At 44.9% G+C, this 19349-nt stretch overlaps 1 protein-coding gene across 6 annotated transcripts in view; it reads right to left on the reverse strand.

Moving 5' to 3' along the window:
* The window catches only part of LOC106612862 (BCAS3 microtubule associated cell migration factor), a 342172-nt gene that overhangs the window by 308818 nt on the left and 14005 nt on the right, over positions 1 to 19349 (reverse strand). For all 6 annotated transcript variants that reach the window (XM_045724534.2, XM_045724533.2, XM_045724532.2 and 3 more), the window contains 2 exons: positions 18006 to 18087; positions 14844 to 14916 (listed from right to left, as the gene is read on the reverse strand). In XM_045724534.2, the coding sequence (XP_045580490.1) occupies positions 14844 to 14916; positions 18006 to 18087 (155 nt within the window). The remainder of the gene's footprint in view (positions 1 to 14843; positions 14917 to 18005; positions 18088 to 19349) is intronic.

The raw sequence follows: 19349 nt of genomic DNA on the forward strand, positions 1-19349 counted from the left end.
GGTCATTTTAGTTAATAACCATGTTTTTGGCACTAAACTATGTAGAATATTGGCCTGTTGGAAACTACAACTCCCTACTACATCGCACAGTTCAGGCAGGATCTGAATTAACTCTAGAGAACCTGTGCGATGTGCGCATTGAGCTCACAGAAAAAAACGAATGAAATATAAGTCAAATAATTGAACAGGCATCGGTCAGTTAGTAGTTTAAAAACCAACATTTAGGTTAATCACTCAGCACTAATGGTTAGAAGAGATCTATGACTGAAAGAGGGGTCTCAAAAGGAGCCAAGCGAGTTTAAAGGGTGTGTGTGTCTCAGTCACAAGATCTCAACCCAGTTGAACACTTATGGGAGGTTCTGGAGCGGCGCCTGAGACAGCGTTTTCCACCACCATCAACAAAACACCAAACGATGGATTTAGACGTGAAAGCATGTTGTCGCATCCCTCCAATAGAGTTCCAGACAAAAGCACATTGAAGCTGTTCTGGCTCGTGGTGGCCCAACGCCCTATTAAGGAACTATGTTGGCGTTTCCTTTATTTTGGCAGTTACCTATAGTTTTTGTCCAGAAAAAATGCCTAGTCCCTATTCTATAGTGACTCCATGAGCTTCTAACACACTACTAGCCTGTCTCAAAATATTTAATAACATCATCAATAAGATTTCAATGTGCATCATACCTAGAGTAACCTCTAGAGAGAAAAGCATCTGCGTCTCAAATGACACCCTATTCCCCATAAAGTGCACTACTTTGGGCGCAGCCACAGTCCACTCCCTAAAAAGGATGCTCACCTCTTGATCAAGGGGATTAGTGTGTGCGTGGAAGCAGCACCACTCCACAGAGCTTGGGCAGACGCCGTAGACACAGCTCCACACACCCACTGACACAGAGGCAACACCCAACACACACTCACTCTCTCTAGCTGTTTAGGAAAGTTTCCCAAGCCAGTGGCTGGACATTCAGCCACAGCACTGGCGCCATGGGAGCCCTCAGATCTCTCAGCCCAGCCAGAGACACAGTGTCCGTGTGTGTGTGTGCATGCCTGACACTGCATGTTTGTGTGCGCACGCAAGTCTGTCTGTGTGTGAGCGTCTGGTGTATGTAATAGCGGGAGTGTCTGGAGTGTCTGACGTTGTGTGTGCGCATTTCCCCTGTCATTTCCTGTAAGAGGCAATAGGGAAGACAAAGGAGGTGACAAGAGTTCTGGGTGACCTCCATTCAGTTGTCCATAGCAGCCGGACCTAATACTGATCTGCAGCAGGCCTTACACTAAGGCATATTATGATACTCTCTGGCACAGCAAGGATAGCATTACCAAACTGAGTACAAGAATTGAGATTAATAGAAAAATATAACTTCTCCTAACTTGTTTTCTGGCGGCTCCTCCATCGATTTCAGCGTTATCACCGGGGTCAGATCAATCTAATCCAAATGCTTTTTACAAAATAACAGGCGCCCGGATTGATTCACTCATGGGGACAATGATGGCCCGCCCGTCCCTCTATTACAGAATCAAAATGGCCCCCGGTTGAATTGTTTTTGCCTGGGCAGTATTTTAACAAATGGTGGTGTTCTAATGGAGCCAGGGCAGGATCAGCTGTAATGTGATTTCCTGGTGCTGGGGCTGCGGAGGCGTGGGTTGAAAGCCAGGCTAAATCATCATTATCATTGATCAGGGCTAGATGTCAGTCCAGTAACATGTTAAGGTGACACTGAGCGCCCTCCTCCGCCTCAGTAATAGGACTGTTATTACGGCCTATGAGATCAATGTGTCAATTACTATTTACTGGGATTGGCCTTTTGGGTCTGAATTGATGCAGAGAGTGGGAAGGAGAGTGAAGCGGTTGGGAGAGAGAGCGAGGGAGAGAGAGAGAAAAAGAGTGAGTGGGGGAGAGCGAGAGATGAGATTGTAAAATCATAAAAAAAGTTGAGATTGTGTCTTTAAGCACGTACACACACACACACACACACACACACACACACACACACACACACACACACACACACACACACACACACACACACACACACTACTGAGGCAACGGCCATGACCTCTGGAGGAAAGTCTAAGCCTGCTGAAGTGGAAACAGTTGGTCTTGGCCCAAGTCGGCTTCACAACCCTTCTAACATGAAGGGTTTCCCTCATATAACAGTAATCCTAAATGACTGCTAATTACTGGGTAGTAGGCTGTAAAGCAGCCAGACAGAGATCCACACCTGCTACATCCATCCATCTCCCCCTCAAACCACCACTGGGCAAGCTAGTAAAACAGACATGTGTACGTCCTAAACGGCACCCTATTCCCTATATAGTGCACTACTTTTGACCAGGGCCCAACTCTGGTCAAAATTAGTGCACTATATAGGGAATAGGCTGCCATTTGGGATGACACCATGTTTCTGGGTCTCTTGACCGTCCAGCACAGCTCTGTTTTGCCTGGCCTGCTATAGACTAGCTACTGTACCATTTTGGAAAACGTATTCACAACAGAACGGTTATATGACTTTTACAACCGAGGCAGAGTCTTAATTTTAGCAACACGTCAGTTTACAATGGTTATTATGTACATTATGTTAGATGCATGCCATTTAAATCACTAGAGGGGAGTTTTTTTCTGTATGAAAGACGTCTTTAACATCTGTTATTTTAGCTTCAACACGACGGCGCAGTGAGCTGGGCTTGCATTTCTTCTCCGGGAGGGAACGTCTGGCTTCTGGTCGACGGAACCGGGAAGGTTATTATTTTATGAACCTGAGCGGAACCGATGGATAAAAACCGCACACTTCATGTGGCGGACTGCAGTGGGCTAGACAGCAGGGGAACTGGGGAAGCCTTAAAAGGGGAATTAAAAAGCAAGCAAATAAATGCATTTACAAGGAGGGGGACGTCACCACGTTTCCGACTGCAGCTCAGAGCTGAGCCCTTTACGAGTTCCCTGAATACGAACAGACAATTACAAGCTGTGGAAACGCTAAACAAATACAGCCTGGGCCTGGTCCCTGGAGTCTCAGCTGGAAGGGCTGAGGGGTCAGGGTCAGAGTGCCCAGAGACTAGGAATGCCACCCGGGCCATAGACCACCTACATATCAACCAATGGCTTTCAGTACAAAACTATAGGCCTTTGGGTGCATTTTATACAATAGTGACCAAGACTAGAGAGTATTTCTATTATATCTATATACTATCATCTGGGTAATTGTTGGATGTGCATACACTATGGGTGAACCATATAGGTAGAAATCCCGGTAGCTGATGGTGTTAAATGCTGACCAAACTGACACCCATCAGTGAAAATATTTTTTGGGGAAAAAAAACAAAATAACATTCAAGATGCAACAATGTTTTTTTGAGTTTTTCTTTCCTTAACAGAAGAGCCTTGGTACTGATCTCACATAGCAGTGTTTTGAAAAACATCTTACAAGTAAAGCCTGGACAAATTGGTAGAACTAATCTTTGGACTGAGATCAGACTGGTGAGTCATAGATTTATAACAGTTACTTCTACACACACGCACATGAAAACAATTACTCTATTTTCATAGGCATCAAGTGAGGTGGGTGGTACTGGAAGAAAAGAGACAAATTCTGTCACAATATTCACTAAGTTTCCTTCTCTCTCTGACTACCCCTCCCTCTCTTTCTCCTTCTTTCTCAGTCCTCCTATCCCCTCCTCCTCTGTGGAACACAACCCTCAACACACAACAAACGCTGGCCACATCAGAGGCAGCTCGGGGGGGGGGGGGGGGGGGGGGGCTATGATTCCGGCACGCCGCTGGCATTAGCGGGAAAGTAATTAGGGTAAGAAGTTCAACCACAGCTCCATGTCTGCAGCCCTGCCAGAAATACATTTCCTCCTCATTCAGTACCTTCACCACCAACAAGCATATTGGAAACACATCGCCACGCCAGTGTGTGTGTGTGTGTGTGTGTGTGTGTGTGTGTGTGTGCACTTGCACAAATCCCTTGGTCAAACCCTAGTCTATTGGCACACCGGTGCATCAACCTAAGTAACATAATACAAAAATCCACATCAAAAACAGTCAGTTTAAGCTTGAGATCTATGCTGTGGAAAGTGGCAGAGCTAACTGTCTGTTTGTCAGACCTGGAGACATCTTGAAAACTGTAGCATCCAAACAGTTTGTCCTACAAAAATTATATGACCAAAGGGGAGACTCACGCAAACAGGAAAGTGTTCTTCGTTTTGCTCTATGACCCCCACAAGTGTCCCGGGACTTGTCTAAAGGTAACCCATACAAATGAATGGAAGTATGGAGGTAGTTGTGCCAACAAAGATAAGGGGTTATATATACTGCTCAAAAAAATAAAGGGAACACTTAAACAACACATCCTAGATCTGAATGAAAGAAATAATCTTATTAAATACTTTTTTCTTTACATAGTTGAATGTGCTGACAACAAAATCACACAAAAATAATCAATGGAAATCCAATTTATCAACCCATGGAGGTCTGGATTTGGAGTCACACTCAAAATTAAAGTGGAAAACCACACTACAGGCTGATCCAACTTTGATGTAATGTCCTTAAAACAAGTCAAAATGAGGCTCAGTAGTGTGTGTGGCCTCCACGTGCCTGTATGACCTCCCTACAACACCTGGGCATGCTCCTGATGAGGTGGCGGATGGTCTCCTGAGGGATCTCCACCCAGACCTGGACTAAAGCATCCGCCAACTCCTGGACAGTCTGTGGTGCAACGTGGCGTTGGTGGATGGAGCGAGACATGATGTCCCAGATGTGCTCAATTGGATTCAGGTCTGGGGAACGGGCGGGCCAGTCCATAGCATCAATGCCTTCCTCTTGCAGGAACTGCTGACACACTCCAGCCACATGAGGTCTAGCATTGTCTTGCATTAGGAGGAACCCAGGGCCAACCGCACCAGCATATGGTCTCACAAGGGGTCTGAGGATCTCATCTCGGTACCTAATGGCAGTCAGGCTACCTCTGGCGAGCACATGGAGGGCTGTGCGGCCCCCCAAAGAAATGCCACCCCACACCATGACTGACCCACCGCCAAACCGGTCATGCTGGAGGATGTTGCGGGCAGCAGAACGTTCTCCACGGCGTCTCCAGACTCAGTGTGAACCTGCTTTCATCTGTGAAGAGCACAGGGCGCCAGTGGCGAATTTGCCAATCTTGTAGTTCTCTGGCAAATGCCAAACGTCCTGCACGGTGTTGGGCTGTAAGCACAACCCCCACCTGTGGATGTCGGGCCCTCATACCACCCTCATGGAGTCTGTTTCTGACCGTTTGAGCAGACACATGCACGTTTGTGGCCTGCTGGAGGTCATTTTGCAGGGCTGTGGCAGTGCTTCTCCTGCTCCTCCTTGCACAAAGGCGGAGGTAGCGGTCTTGTTGCTGGGTTGTTGCCCTCCTACGGCCTCCTCCACGTCTCCTGATGTACTGGCCTGTCTCCTGGTAGCGCCTCCATGCTCTGGACACTACGCTGACAGACACAGCAAACCTTCTTGCCACAGCTCGCATTGATGTGCCATCCTGGATGAGCTGCACTACCTGAGCCACTTGTGTGGGTTGTAGACTCCGTCTCATGCTACCACTAGAGTGAAAGCACCGCCAGCATTCAAAAGTGACCAAAACATCAGCCAGGAAGCATAGGAACTGAGAAGTGGTCTCTGGTCCCCACCTGCAGAACCACTCCTTTATTGGGGGTGTCTTGCTAATTGCCTATAATTTCCACCTGTTGTCTATTCCATTTGCACAACAGCATGTGAAATGTATTGTCAATCAGTGTTACTTCCTAAGTGGACAGTTTGATTTCACAGAAGTGTGATTGACTTGGAGTTACATTGTGTTGTTTAAGTGTTCCCTTTATTTTTTTGAGCAGTGTACATACAGTATCAGTCAAAAGTTTGGGCACACATACTCATGCCAGTGTTTTCTTTATTTTTACTATTTTCTGCATTGTAGAATAATAGTGAAGACATCAAAACAATGAAATAACATATGGAATCATGTAGTAAATACAAAAAAAAGTTCAAAGACATCATTTGTTTTCAAAAGGACAATGACCCAAAACACACCTCCAGGCTGTGTAAGGGCTATTTGACCAAGAAGGAGAGTGGTGGAGGGCTGCATCAGATGACCTGGCCTCCACAATCACCCGACCTCAACCCAATTGAGATGGTTTGGGATGAGTTGGACCGCAGAGTGAAGGAAAAGCAGCCAACAAGTGCTCAGCATATGTGGGAACTCCTTCAAGACTGTTGGAAAAGCAATCATCATGAAGCTGGTTGAGAGAATGCCAAGAGTGTGCAAAGCTGTCATCAAGGCAAAGGGTGGCTACTAAACGCTACAGTTTACAATGACATTCTACACGATTCTGTGCTTCCAACTTTGTGGCAACAGTTTTTTTTTTTACCTTTATTTAACTAAGCATGTCAGTTAAGAACCAATTCTTATTTTCAATGACGGCCTGGGAACAGTCGGGTAACTACCTTGTTCAGGGGCAGAACGACAGATTTTTACCTTGTCTGCTTGGGGATTCGATCTTGCAACCTTTCGGTTTCTAGTCCAACGCTCTAACCACGAGGCTACCTGCCACCCCGAAGGCCCTTTCCTGTTTCAGCATGACAATGACCCTGTGCATAAAAGTGAGGTCAATACAGAAATTATTTGTCAAGATTGGTGTGGAAGAACTTGACTGGCCTGCACAGTACCCTGACCTCAACTCAATCAAACACATTTGGGATTAATTGTAATGCTGACTGCGAGCCAGGCCTAATCACCCAACATCAGTGCTCTGCCTCACTAATGCTCTTGTGACTGAATGGAAGCAAGTACCAGCAGCAATGTTCCAACATCTAGTGGAAAGCCTTCCCAGAAGAGTAGAGGCTGTTATAGCAGCAAAGGGGGGACCAACTCCATATTAAAGCCCATGATTTTCAAATGAGAGTTTCAACTAGCAGGTGTCCACATACTTTTGGTCATGTAGTGTATCTCCTCGATATAGGACAGACACTTCAAATCGTATTCCATATGATTTATTTTTTTACTGTATTTTATTTGCCATTTAAGAACGTGTTATTCAATGTGTTTCTATGGGCTATTGTAGTAACGGCCAAATTACAAATAAAAACGTTTTTGATACCTAAAATTCAAATAGCTAAATCATCCATATCTCAGCTTAGTAGCCCCCCCACTATGACTTTAACAGTAATGGACTGAACATTAATATTTATCATCTAAAACACATGCCTTATTTTTAATGTACTTCTTGTCAGTTCACTGTTTATTTGCCAATTTCCTGTTAAGTGGAAACATTTAATACAAAAAACAGCATCTGGTCAAGTGTGCTTTCACTCCTATACTTCAGCTGTGACACCTAGAAGCACAGTGGTGTCAAATAGCCTATAGTAAAATACTATAAAAATAGCAGCATATGTTCAAGTTTAAACAATGTACTCACGGCAGACTACCTACAAGGAAGATTGAACAACACCACGACAGGTCAGCCAGAAAGGGTATTATTAACAAAAAATACTTTAAAATCTGACAGGGCTTCAAAACCAAGGTAATTCAACCTGTATGCTTTATACTGAAATGCTTTGATGTCAAATACACAACATGTTGCCTCTGTCCAAAATGGTTATGAACACTACCGAAGAGTGCACTTTGTGATAACACATGGAGTTGTGCTTTACAGTCAAGTGTCAGATGAGAATTGAATACTACTAAAATTATATTACCATAAAGTAATATTGCATTATCAACACAAAAATGAACAATTGCGCTTTGAATAAATGTCAACGAGCCTTGTGGGTAATTAACAATACAGATATAGGCTACCTGCCCTGCAGCATCTTAAAAAAGAAAATAAGGAAAACTGCTTTAAAACTCTTCAAAAGGCTTGGGTCTTCCTATCCTTGGAGACCTTGAGTTATACGAGTGTCCCAGTCTGCACGGAACATACAGAGGACAGACAGATCACAGATCTAAGCAGAAGTTAACTGCACCTGGACTAGACTGTCTCAGAGGAACGGTCAACAGGGGAAGGAATCCATGACACGAGAGGAATCCATGACACGAGATGGATGAATCCCAAATGGTACCCTATTACTTAAACAGTATAGTACACTACTTCTGACAAGGGCCCACGGGGCTAACCCTAACCATGACAGGAGAGACGAGACTGTGTGCTAAACAGCATAGCATCCCCCTGGTCCATTTCTTACTCACATGCAGAACAACAGCTTCCTGGTGTAGAGAATGTATTGGTAACTAGACAGTGCCATGTTCAAATCCCTAGTGAGGTACAGTATGCTGAGGTTTTCTTTACCAGATGAGGTACTCCATCTGGTTTCCATCCATTCACTGCTTGTCATCCTCACACACCAAAGTAATTGCAGTTGGAAATTATATTTGGGGAAAAGAATACGCTACTTCCCTTAATAGAAATATGGGGCATATTAATACATAGGGGCTAAAATTCTAAGTTGATGAACAACACCTTCAGTATTACAAAACTGAAACGCCCTGATTAGATTTTTTACATTAAATTACTCATGAAAGGACTACAAAACATACTGCAAAAAAGTGGACTGAAAAGTAATTATGCCTCATTGTGACCCTGTAAAAAAAGTTTGTCTGCCACTTCCACTACATACCACTTCATTTAAACTCACTTCCTATTTGAAAGGGAAAACTGGCGAGGCAGAACATATTTTCGGCCGACAGAAAACAGACGTAGAAGTCAAAATTAACGCTTCGAAATGAAGCCAGAGACTGCCCTCCGTAAGCGCTGAGTGAGTGAGTGAGTGAGTGAGTGAGTGAGTGAGTGAGTGAGTGAGTGAGTGAGTGAGTGAGTGAGTGAGTGAGTGAGTGAGTGAGTCTACGTGTAAATGTAAGTAAGTGTGTGTGGCCTAAAATTAAAAAGGAGGTTTAGATAAGATTACAGGCATTCCCGTTTTCACAGACTACCATTACAAAAGGTTCTGGAATGATTTCATCAGAACTCTTAAAAACAAGAACATGACATTCCCAGCCACAAATTGAAAACTAACAAAAGCAGGAAATAAAGAAAATGTCCCTGTTTGAGCTTTATCTTAATCTTAATAAATTCTGTGGTTGGCTGGACCGCAAGACAGCACTGTGACTGCAGCTGTGTCCCCGCTGGGGAGCGAGGGTGTGTATCATGGAGACTAAGGCCTAATGCTGCTTTCAAAAGCGTCACTTCTCCAAATCCCCATAATCTGGTGCCTCTTTAATAGAAACGCTCTGAGATTTACCCTTTAATACACTTTAGAGGGGGATACCTCGCGTTTACCACGGCTAAACCTGTCATGAAAACAGCAATGAAAAGCACAGCTTAGAACCACAATAGGCTTTCCCTTAAGTCTCTTCAAAATGTATGGTGGAATGAGTGGGGTTTTCCCTGCAATACTGTAATTAATATAAAGGCATTAGGTGACAACAGGACTTAATGGATAAAGCTTTGGGATAAAGACAAAATTAGGGACATGACATTATCCCTCACTTGTAGGATCAATCTCACTTTGTTGTTGACGGGTGTCATTTAAAATTACACATAGCTTTCATCTTCCTGCGTCAGATTAAAAACTGGGTGCTAAATGTGTCTGTAATGAATATTGAGATATCAAGGACATAACACCGGCCTGGTTGTTGAGGTGTGAAAAGCCTTGACCCGCGAGCCGTGAGTTATAAGGGACAGGTCCATGGGAGGTTCACAGGGGCCAGAGGAGGTTTACAGGGGCCAGATGGAGAGCTGTGGCCTGGTGCTGAAACCATGTCTTGAAAGGTCCAGCAGCCAAAACACAGGTTATGCTAAATATTGAATAAAATAAAAAAGTATACAAGTAAACAAGAAAAACATGCACTGTCTCCTCCTTCACTGGTGCTGACTGTTTCCAGGTTGCTACTGGCTACAGTCTGGTAGGTAGCCATGGTGAGCATTGTCACCCACGGGGGAGTCACAATGTGTCCCGGCCGGCCGGAACCCTCCGAAAATACGAATCCATCCGTAATCTCCATGGTAACAGAGGCCTTTATTTGTCAAAAAGAAATTATAATAAAACATTTAAAGTCTATGCCCACATCCTCTGTGCATCTGGAGATTTGGGGGTGGGCGTACAGGGTAGGAAGGGGCCCTGGTCAGAAGTAGTGCACTATACAGGAAATACGGTGCCATTTGCGATGCAAAAAAAGTGATAACAAAAGCAGGTTTCTTCTTCCCTGCTGAACTTTTACCCTGGGAGTGTATGTATGCTCCCACTCCTAAAAACACCAACAAACAGTTAAGATGCCTCCGCCCTCCACCCCCTGCCTCTGTGATTTGCATTCAATGACAAAGAGCAGTCTTAAAATGCTCTGAATCTTAATACCTGCGGACCTAATTAAAATGAAAGAAAATAATAACAACGACTGGCAGCAGCAGGGGCTGGAAACACAAATCCTTTCCAGATACTATGTGAGGAGGAGGCCGACCAGAGCCCAGGGGCTGCTACAGGATGGCACACAGGCATTCCTTACTAATTCCCCCACTGGCGCAGAGCGTGAAGGGACACATATGTACTTTGCCGTCAGGAAAATCACTAGATCTATAAATTGTTTTGGCTTAACGCATAATCCTTTCCATTGATAAAATGATGTTGAGTGCGCCTGGCTAGAAGTTCACAAATACAAGGATAGGCACAGATGCTTTTTGACTTTCTAGTTTTCCTTTAATTTGCAAATCTTGTAATCTAAGCCTAGAGCTGACTGAACCAACTTCAAAACCAGCGCTGCTCTCGCGGCCAAGACTCCAATCTGTTTTCCATTTAAGTGTCAAGCCGGCATCCTTTTTGCTGGTTGACAAAAGCTGTTATTTAAAATGATTATATGCTAAAAATTGTGTGAGGACCTTAGTAAGTTTACGAACGGCCCGAACGGAAAAACTGTGCTGCGGCCATAGGGGAGTTTCTCTCATCTTTTAATGTAGTGTTATTTACCAAACACTTCTGTCGGTCGGGGGTCAGGACGGCCCCAGTCTGGATGTGCCATTCAGCCAGATGTCAGGGTTTGGGCTTTTCAGCAGCAAGCATGTTTTCAGAATTAGTGCTGAGCGTCAGTCACTGGGCGAAGTAGCCAAACCCTCCCTGTTTGTATCCCTCTCTCCGTGTCAGCCAGCACACAGCCAGAAGAGTAAAAGGGGCAGTACAGAGGCAGAGGGGCCAGGCAGAGCCAGAATCGGTGGCAGAAGGAGAGAGAGGTGAAGGCAGCAGAGGAGTAGGCAGTGTTCCTTTAAAAACATGGGGAAGGTGGTCTCTATCAAAGCCCAGCCGAAGACAGACTTCCTTATTTCATTTCCTGGGGAGGAAATATCGAGTTATGTTTTCGCTGTTCTGGAAGAGGGGAAAGAGGGAGGTCACGGCAGCCTTGGCAGGGTATGGAGAGAAGAGCGCAGAGCAGTCGCCTGTGGTTCTCTCTCTTACCTTTGCTCCCTCTCCACCAGCCAGGGCCATTCCCCACTCCTCCGGCTTCCCAAGGGGCCAGATATCTTCTTAATCTCCCCTCTCCTTGCTTTCCTCCCTCTCTATGCATGTATTTGGGGGGGGGGGGGGGCTTGTGGTGCTGTTATTACCCAGCTTTCAAATGCCTTAAGATTTGTACCTCGTAACATCAATGTGAGGCAGTACAACCAAGGGCCCGAGCCTGTCTTCCGCTTCCTTTCCACACATTTTAAATGGGAAAATGTCATAAAGATTGACACCCTGGTGAAAGAGACAGGACATTCCATTAGCACATGGAAGTTTCACATCTCTTCTCCTCCCTGCTCATCTCCTCTCTTCTTTTACCTGCCCCTCTCCGCTCCTCTCTCCTCCTCTGCTCATCTCCCCTGCTCCTCTCCCCTGCTCCTCCCTGCACCTTGCCATGCAGCCAGATTGGCTTACTCAACTCTCTAAAATGAGAGTTACTAACGCACTACCTTATCTCAGCTCTTGCAGACCTGATTATTTCTAGTGAAAGATCAAAACAACTACTTGACCTGTTGTTTCCTTGTTAAATCAGGCATTTGAGGAAGGATGGATGGGAAAGGGATCTCATGTTAAGGCTTCATCTGAAATGACACAGTCAATCCCTATATAGGGCACTACTAAATTGTGTGTCATTGCAGACGTAGTCCGAGTATGCAAGTCACGTTGACTTGTTGTGCAATCTGGTGCCACTGTGGGTCTGTCTGTGACCAATCAGTGAGAGGGAGGCCAGAGAAATACAACGACTAGACCAGACATGAATCTATCATCATACATATACTAACTTCTGAGAAGCCTCGAAAACAGGCGAGCCCAATAAAATAAAACTATGCCTTGTTGCCAACTGACGCACATCACACCTACCAGTGGTCATGGTTACCAGCAGCCATGGTTAGCACATGTGGAAACTGGATTACAAGTGTGTGTGGCGTAGTTCAACTTTGACCCATCCAGAGAAAGGCTATTTATTTGGCTTGAGAGCTAATGGACTGTAACACTATTTGATGTCATCAGGAACAGAAACCTTCTTTCAATATTGGAAAGCCCTGGGCTTGCACATAGAATTACATATATAATCACATTTTCGGATCTGTATGGGCTTGTAGTGTAAAAAGCACCGCTCGGGGCCTCCCGAGTAGTGCAGCGATCTAAGGCACTGCATCGCAGCGCTAGAGGCGTCACAACAGACCCGGGTTCGAACACAGGCTGTATCACAATTAGCCCAGCATCGTCCGGGTTAGGGGAGGGTTTGGCCGGGGGGGCTTTACTTGGCTCATCGCGCTCTAGCGACTACTTGTGGCGGGCTGGGATCCTGCAGGCTGACGTGGTCGTCAGTTGAACGGTGTTTCCTCCGACACATTGGTGCAGCTGGCTTCCGGGTTAAGCAGGTGGGTGTTGAGAAGCGCGGTTTGGCGGGTCATGTTTCAGAGGACGCATGACTCGATCTTTGCCTCCTGAGCCCGTTGGGGAGTTGCAGCGATGAGACAAGATCGAAATTGGGGAGCAAAATGTGGTAAAATACAAAGTGTAATTAATATATATATATATATATATATATATATATATATATATATATATATATATATATATATATATATATATATATACACACACATACACAGTGAGGGAAAAAAGTATTTGATCCCCTGCTGATTTTGTACGTTTGCCCACTGACAAGGAAATGATCAGTCTATAATTTTATCCAGAAAAACGGATGTCAAAAATGTTATAAATTGATTTGCATTTTAATGAGGGAAATAAGTATTTGACCCCCTCTCAATCAGAAAGATTTCTGGCTCCCAGGTGTCTTTTATACAGGTAACGAGCTGAGATTAGGAGCACACTCTTAAAGGGAGTGCTCCTAATCTCAGCTTGTTACCTGTATAAAAGACACCTGTCCACAGAAGCAATCAATCAATCAGATTCCAAACTCTCCACCATGGCCAAGACCAAAGAGCTCTCCAAGGATGTCAGGGACAAGATTGAAGACCGACACAAAGCTGGAATGGGCTACAAGACCATCGCCAAGCAGCTTGGTGAGAAGGTGACAACAGTTGGTGCGATTATTCGCAAATGGAAGAAACACAAAAGAACTGTCAATCTCCCTCGGCCTGGGGCTCCATGCAAGATCTCACCTCGTGGAGTTGCAATGATCATGAGAACGGTGAGGAACCAGCCCAGAACTACACGGGAGGATCTTGACAATGATCTCAAGGCAGCTGGGACCATAGTCACCAAGAAAACAATTGGTAACACACTACGCCGTGAAGGACTGAAATCCTGCAGCACCCACAAGGTCCCCCTGCTCAAGAAAGCACATATACATGCCCGTCTGAAGTTTGCCAATGAACATCTGAATGATTCAGAGGACAACTGGGTGAAAGTGTTGTGGTCAGATGAGACCAAAATGGAGCTCTTTGGCATCAACTCAACTCGCCGTGTTGGAGGAGGAGGAATGCTGCCTATGACCCCAAGAACACCATCCCCACCGTCAAACATGGAAGTGGAAACATTATGCTTTGGCGGTGTTTTTCTGCTAAGGAGTCAGGACAACTTCACCGCATCAAAGGGACGATGGACGGGGCCATGTACCGTCAAATCTTGGGTGAGAACCTCCTTCCCTCAGCCAGGGCATTGAAAATAGGTCGTGGATGGGTATTCCAGCATGACAATGACCCAAAACACACGGCCAAGGCAACAAAGGAATGGCTCAAGAAGAAGCACATTAAGGTTCTGGAGTGGCCTAGCCAGTCTCCAGACCTTAATCCCATAGGAAATCTGTGGAGGGAGCTGACGGTTCGAGTTGCCAAATGTCAGCCTCGAAACCTTAATGACTTGGAGATCTGCAAAGAGGAGTGGGACACAAAATCCCTCCTGAGATGTGTGCAAACCTGGTGGCCAACTACAAGAAACGTCTGACCTCTGATTGCCAACAAGGGTTTTGCCAAAAAGTACTAAGTCATGTTTTGCAGAGGGGTCAAATACTTATTTCCCTCATTAAAATGCAAATCAATTTATAACATTTTTGACATGTGTTTTTCTGGATTTTTTTTTTTGTCATTCTGTCTCTCACTGTTAAACCTACCATTAAAATTATAGACTGATAATTTCTTTGTCAGTGGGCAAATATACAAAATCAGCAGGGGATCAAATACACTTACAGTGAGGGAAAAAAGTATGTAAACTTCCGACTTCAACTGTATATATACACACACACATTTTTGTGGATTCAGTCAAGTCAGTCGCAGATATCAGACACCACCCTCCAAACTGCATCTCCCAGCATCCTGTTGACACAGGAAGCGATGTGATAAGGGATGTGTACTGTACTCACCCCAAGGACCCAGTGCTCTTGCACACCCCCAGGAGAGGCCTCTTGTCCGCAAAACCATCAATCATCAGTGGACCTAGAAGGAAGAGGAGAAGAGAGAAGGATGAGGGACTAACCGAGAGCAGTGACAACAACTGACCAACAGAAAGAGGAACATTCATCATTAGGAGGCCCTATGCATGCGAGACAGGCCTGTTGTGTAGTGCCAGAGACACTCACTCCACTTAACCAACACTACCGCAGCAGGATGCGTGTTGATTACATTACAACAGCAGCTCTGTAATCAAATTATACCCTCAAAAAACTCTTCAGAGGAAATGGAGACAAAATATAAAATAGAACAAGAAAAGAAAGAGAGACCCTCTCAGTCCTGTCAACTTGGGAGGACTCATCCCCGCCAACCACAAAATAATGCCCAGGTTCACATGAAGACCTATGGGGATCAAATATATTAACATACCAGCATGGAGGACATTAAGAGGAGAGGAGGGAGACAGAGGACCAGAAATAGCACTCTGCGCAACATGTTGAACTCAAACCATCTTTCCCCTCGGTATGGAGGAGAGGACCGAGAGAGGGAAAAAGAAAGAACGCCTTCAAAGCTGAGGAGGGTTTTGTCTCCCTCTGTGTTTAATTGTTTTGGTTTTGGAGGGGAAATTACAGTATGGTAAAAGCCAAGTGGGCATATTTAGTTTCAGTCAAAAATGGCACCCTATTCCCTACATTGAGCACTACTTTTGACCAGGTCCCATAGGGCTCTGGCCAAAGTAGTGCACTATGTAGGGAATAGGGTTCCATTTGGGACACAAATTTAGGGAGGAGGAGAAAACATGTTGCATTAAGTCTACAGATCGCATATTTCTCCTAATTGTCACATTCTTAAAGATGGTGTTGGAGGGAGGGAGTAGAGGGATGCGGTGTGTGTGCGTGTAGTGGGGGTCCAGATTGAACAAGATGTTAGGCCTGTGGAGGGGAGTCATTTAGCCCTGACAGTAATCACTGAGTTCCTGTGGTGTGACCGTGCCGTGTGGGAGAGCGAACATGCCCTCCTCAAACCCCTAACACTCCCAAACACAGCCTTTCTTCTGCACTCATATTTCTGTCATCAAACATCCCAACGGGTCACCATATTGAGCTGTAGGCAAATATGATTACCCCGAAAGACCAAAGGGTTTCATCTGAACAACGCATTTAGGAAAATAAACAGTTTCTGTAAATACAGTCAGGGGAAAAAGATCTAAGATCTCATTACTAGTGTTGACTACGCTTTGATTATGAGTGGACTGTCATTTCAGAGATATAGTTTAGCTCATTCCACATACAAATTCGACAATTGTATGTTTGAGCGTTGACTGTGTGCGCATCTACATTTGCCCATTCGACATTCGTATGTTTGAGTGTTGAGTGCTTTATAGAAAAAGGCAAGTCTGAAATCAACATGTTTGCTGTTATAAATTATAGAATTTCCAGAGCTGTTTCAGTAATTAGGGCTTTAATATGGGGGCTGGGCCTCCGGGTCATAGGAGTTCAGGTCCAGCACTTTGGACCAAAAAACACACAATACTATTACTGACATCCATTCTACTGTTCAAGAGATCAACAAAGGTCTCATACATATTAGGATCACTTGTCATCAATGCTCATCTATTGTATTGTGAATCACTTTGGTAGGCGTATGTATGGCCTATACCAGAGGACGGAAGAAAAGAGCATAGGTTACAAACTCTGGGATGCTGGACAGATAAACGGATCGCTCTCTTCGGAAAACCGCAACTTCCGCCTCTATTCCGGGAAGGGGCCTTTTGCCTTATTTGAACCGACACCTATTTTCAGGACTTTCCAAACCCGCCCACCCAGGATCCCGACTAAAACAATTGGTCTTTTAACAGCTCACCACAGAGCAACACTGTTTGCGCCGGCTGGGTATAACAGATTGCAATCAGTGTCTCTCTCGCTCTCTCTCCCCGCTAGTACAATTCATTTTTATTTAGCGGTCAGAGAATCACTCCCCTCATGTGTTGGGTATCTGCTGCTTCTTATTACTGTTGGTGGCTTTCATCCCCGTCCAGAGCCCTTTCAATGCTGTCATTGTGCATTGTTGAAATCTGCCAAAGGACCGGAACACAGAGCAAGAACAAAAAGCTGATTTTCTCACCAGAACGCCACATGCTAGAGTTCTGTGCTTTTCACTTCATTTCTGAATTATACCTGCAGTGACAGAAAATTCTAACTTCATGCCTGGAGAATAACTAATTGGCGGAACGAGGGAAATCCAATTGTGTACCGTCTTTAGAGGATGTGAATGCTTACGCTTTTATATTAGATAAAACTGTGTCTGTCTGTGAGAGCGGTCCATAGGCAACCTAGAGGTGATATTTCCCCTCTGCTTTCCTTTTGAAGTCTCTGATTGAACATGATTAGATCAAAACCTTGGACATGTTTTTCACTGGCCTGCTTCTCTTCCATACCTAACCTTTAGAAATGCTATTACCCCTGTAATACAATGCGGCCAATGAGTTACTTGTGCGAGAAATGGGGGGGGGGGGCTCTGGCACTTCATTCTGAGCCAGCTGAGGCCAACAGTAATCATCCTTACAGGACTGCCTTTAATATTAGGATAGGAACAGGAAGAGAGGGGCTCCTGACTATTAACAAACCGGGAAGTCTTTAATTAATGCATGGTATATCACAGCAAACACACACCACAAACAGCATCAATTGTGATACACTTAACTTCGTTTCAAGAGCGGTCCTTGAGCGCTGGCGAGAACAGATTTGAGTTTAAGTGATTACATTTTTTACGGAGGAGGAGAGATTCATGGCCGTGTTGAAATCCACGTCAGAGGGTAAAACAAGACCAGTGTGCTTCAAAACGCATCAATTCAACTGCAGAGCGTTTTTCTTCCACTTTGCAGATTGGGTGGACAAATATTGACTAAAGTGGATAGACAGAAGGTTCATGTGGCATGACAAGCTGAAAACAGCTGAGCTGTTCTACTGATTTCTACAACGACAGCATCTTGGGGACTTGAGTCTCTGGGAACAACGTCGCTTACAATGTGCATCACATTCAAAGACAGTCCGATGTGAACCCGTAGAACGACATAAAAACAAAATGTTTGGGTACACCAAAAAGATGGCAGAGGTAAGCAGGTAGATACTCACTGATATGGGGCGCTGGCAGGATGTGGGCAGCTCTCACAGGTCCGTGGCGCACAGAGAAAAGCTCCTGGGCCTCTCCACCCAGCTACAACAGAGAGGGGGAAAAAAGGATAAAGCAAGTTCAACAACAATGTAAAAACAAGTAACAACAATGTAACAAGTGAAAAGCTTTGAGACTATTTTACAGTGGCTGGTCAGCTTTTTCTCTCCGTCCTGCTGATATAAATGCATACAATGAACGCTCAGTCTAAAACCATTCATTTACTCTGATTGCTTTTAAATAAAGGAAAATACATTTAAGGAATGTATATATATATTTTTAAAGGCTTTAGTTGGTGTGTAAAAGACGACACTGTTGTTTTACTGTGGTTGCGGTGTTGTTTCGTCAAAGACACTTGGACAAGCGAACACCAGCTGAACAGAGGGAATAGAGCTAGGCAGGGGGGAAAGCCCGCCTACACAATGTTAGGGGAAACACTTGATAAGAAATGGTTAACAGTTGGCCATAGTCAGCAGGGCTGGAGTTGTTCTTTGTGATGATACTAAACTCCATGTGCTCGGTGGGATGACCACTAGTTAAGAGAGTTAGTGTCTTTATTAAGAGGTCACTCCGATAATCAATACGGCGATACTTCCAATTAAGCCTCAGTGTCCTGAGGAGCCACGTCAGCTCCACATAACTACAGTACTGATAGAATTATCAACGCTACACAACCACAAACTTATAGCTCCGGTTTGGATGGAGGCTAAAGGGCTAAGAAGTCGGCAGCAGGGCAAAGTCAAAAGACAATGTGGGGGCCCCTGACCAGAACAAAGAGAGATTTGTTCACACTGTAAGCAAAATAATCTATTCCAACTGCGTGGAAATGGGCTTGTCGAGGAGGGAGGGAGACCTAGAGGGGGGAGGGGGGGGGGGGGGGTGGTTGAAGTGCCCACCAAACCGCACATTAAAAGCCACCAAGAAAGGACCCCAAAGCCTTGCGATGCAAACAAGCTGCCTACTCTTTCTGTGACCGAGCCAACAGGACAGAACGGGCTGCGCTGTCGCCTGGCTGGCAACACCAGTTAGTCAGCTCAGCTGATGGCTTTCAAAAGAGCTATGATGACTGACGTCAAAAATACTTTTAAAATGCTTTGAACAGAACTGAGCTCAAACATAGCACAACATATAGTAACTGAAGAATAATAGGTTAGAAGATGGATACTGCTCAGGAAATAGTGTTGACACACTGACATTTTGAACATGTCCGCCACATCTGCTGTGTAGGTCTATATCCCGTCATTCTGGGAAGCTACAGTATCTATAGCTGGAGGACAACAATATATGAGGTTATTGTAGGTTGCTTC

The sequence above is a fragment of the Salmo salar genome, chromosome 09 (genome assembly GCF_965601325.2).
Source record: "Salmo salar chromosome 09, fSalSal1, whole genome shotgun sequence".
NCBI lineage: Eukaryota > Metazoa > Chordata > Actinopteri > Salmoniformes > Salmonidae > Salmo > Salmo salar.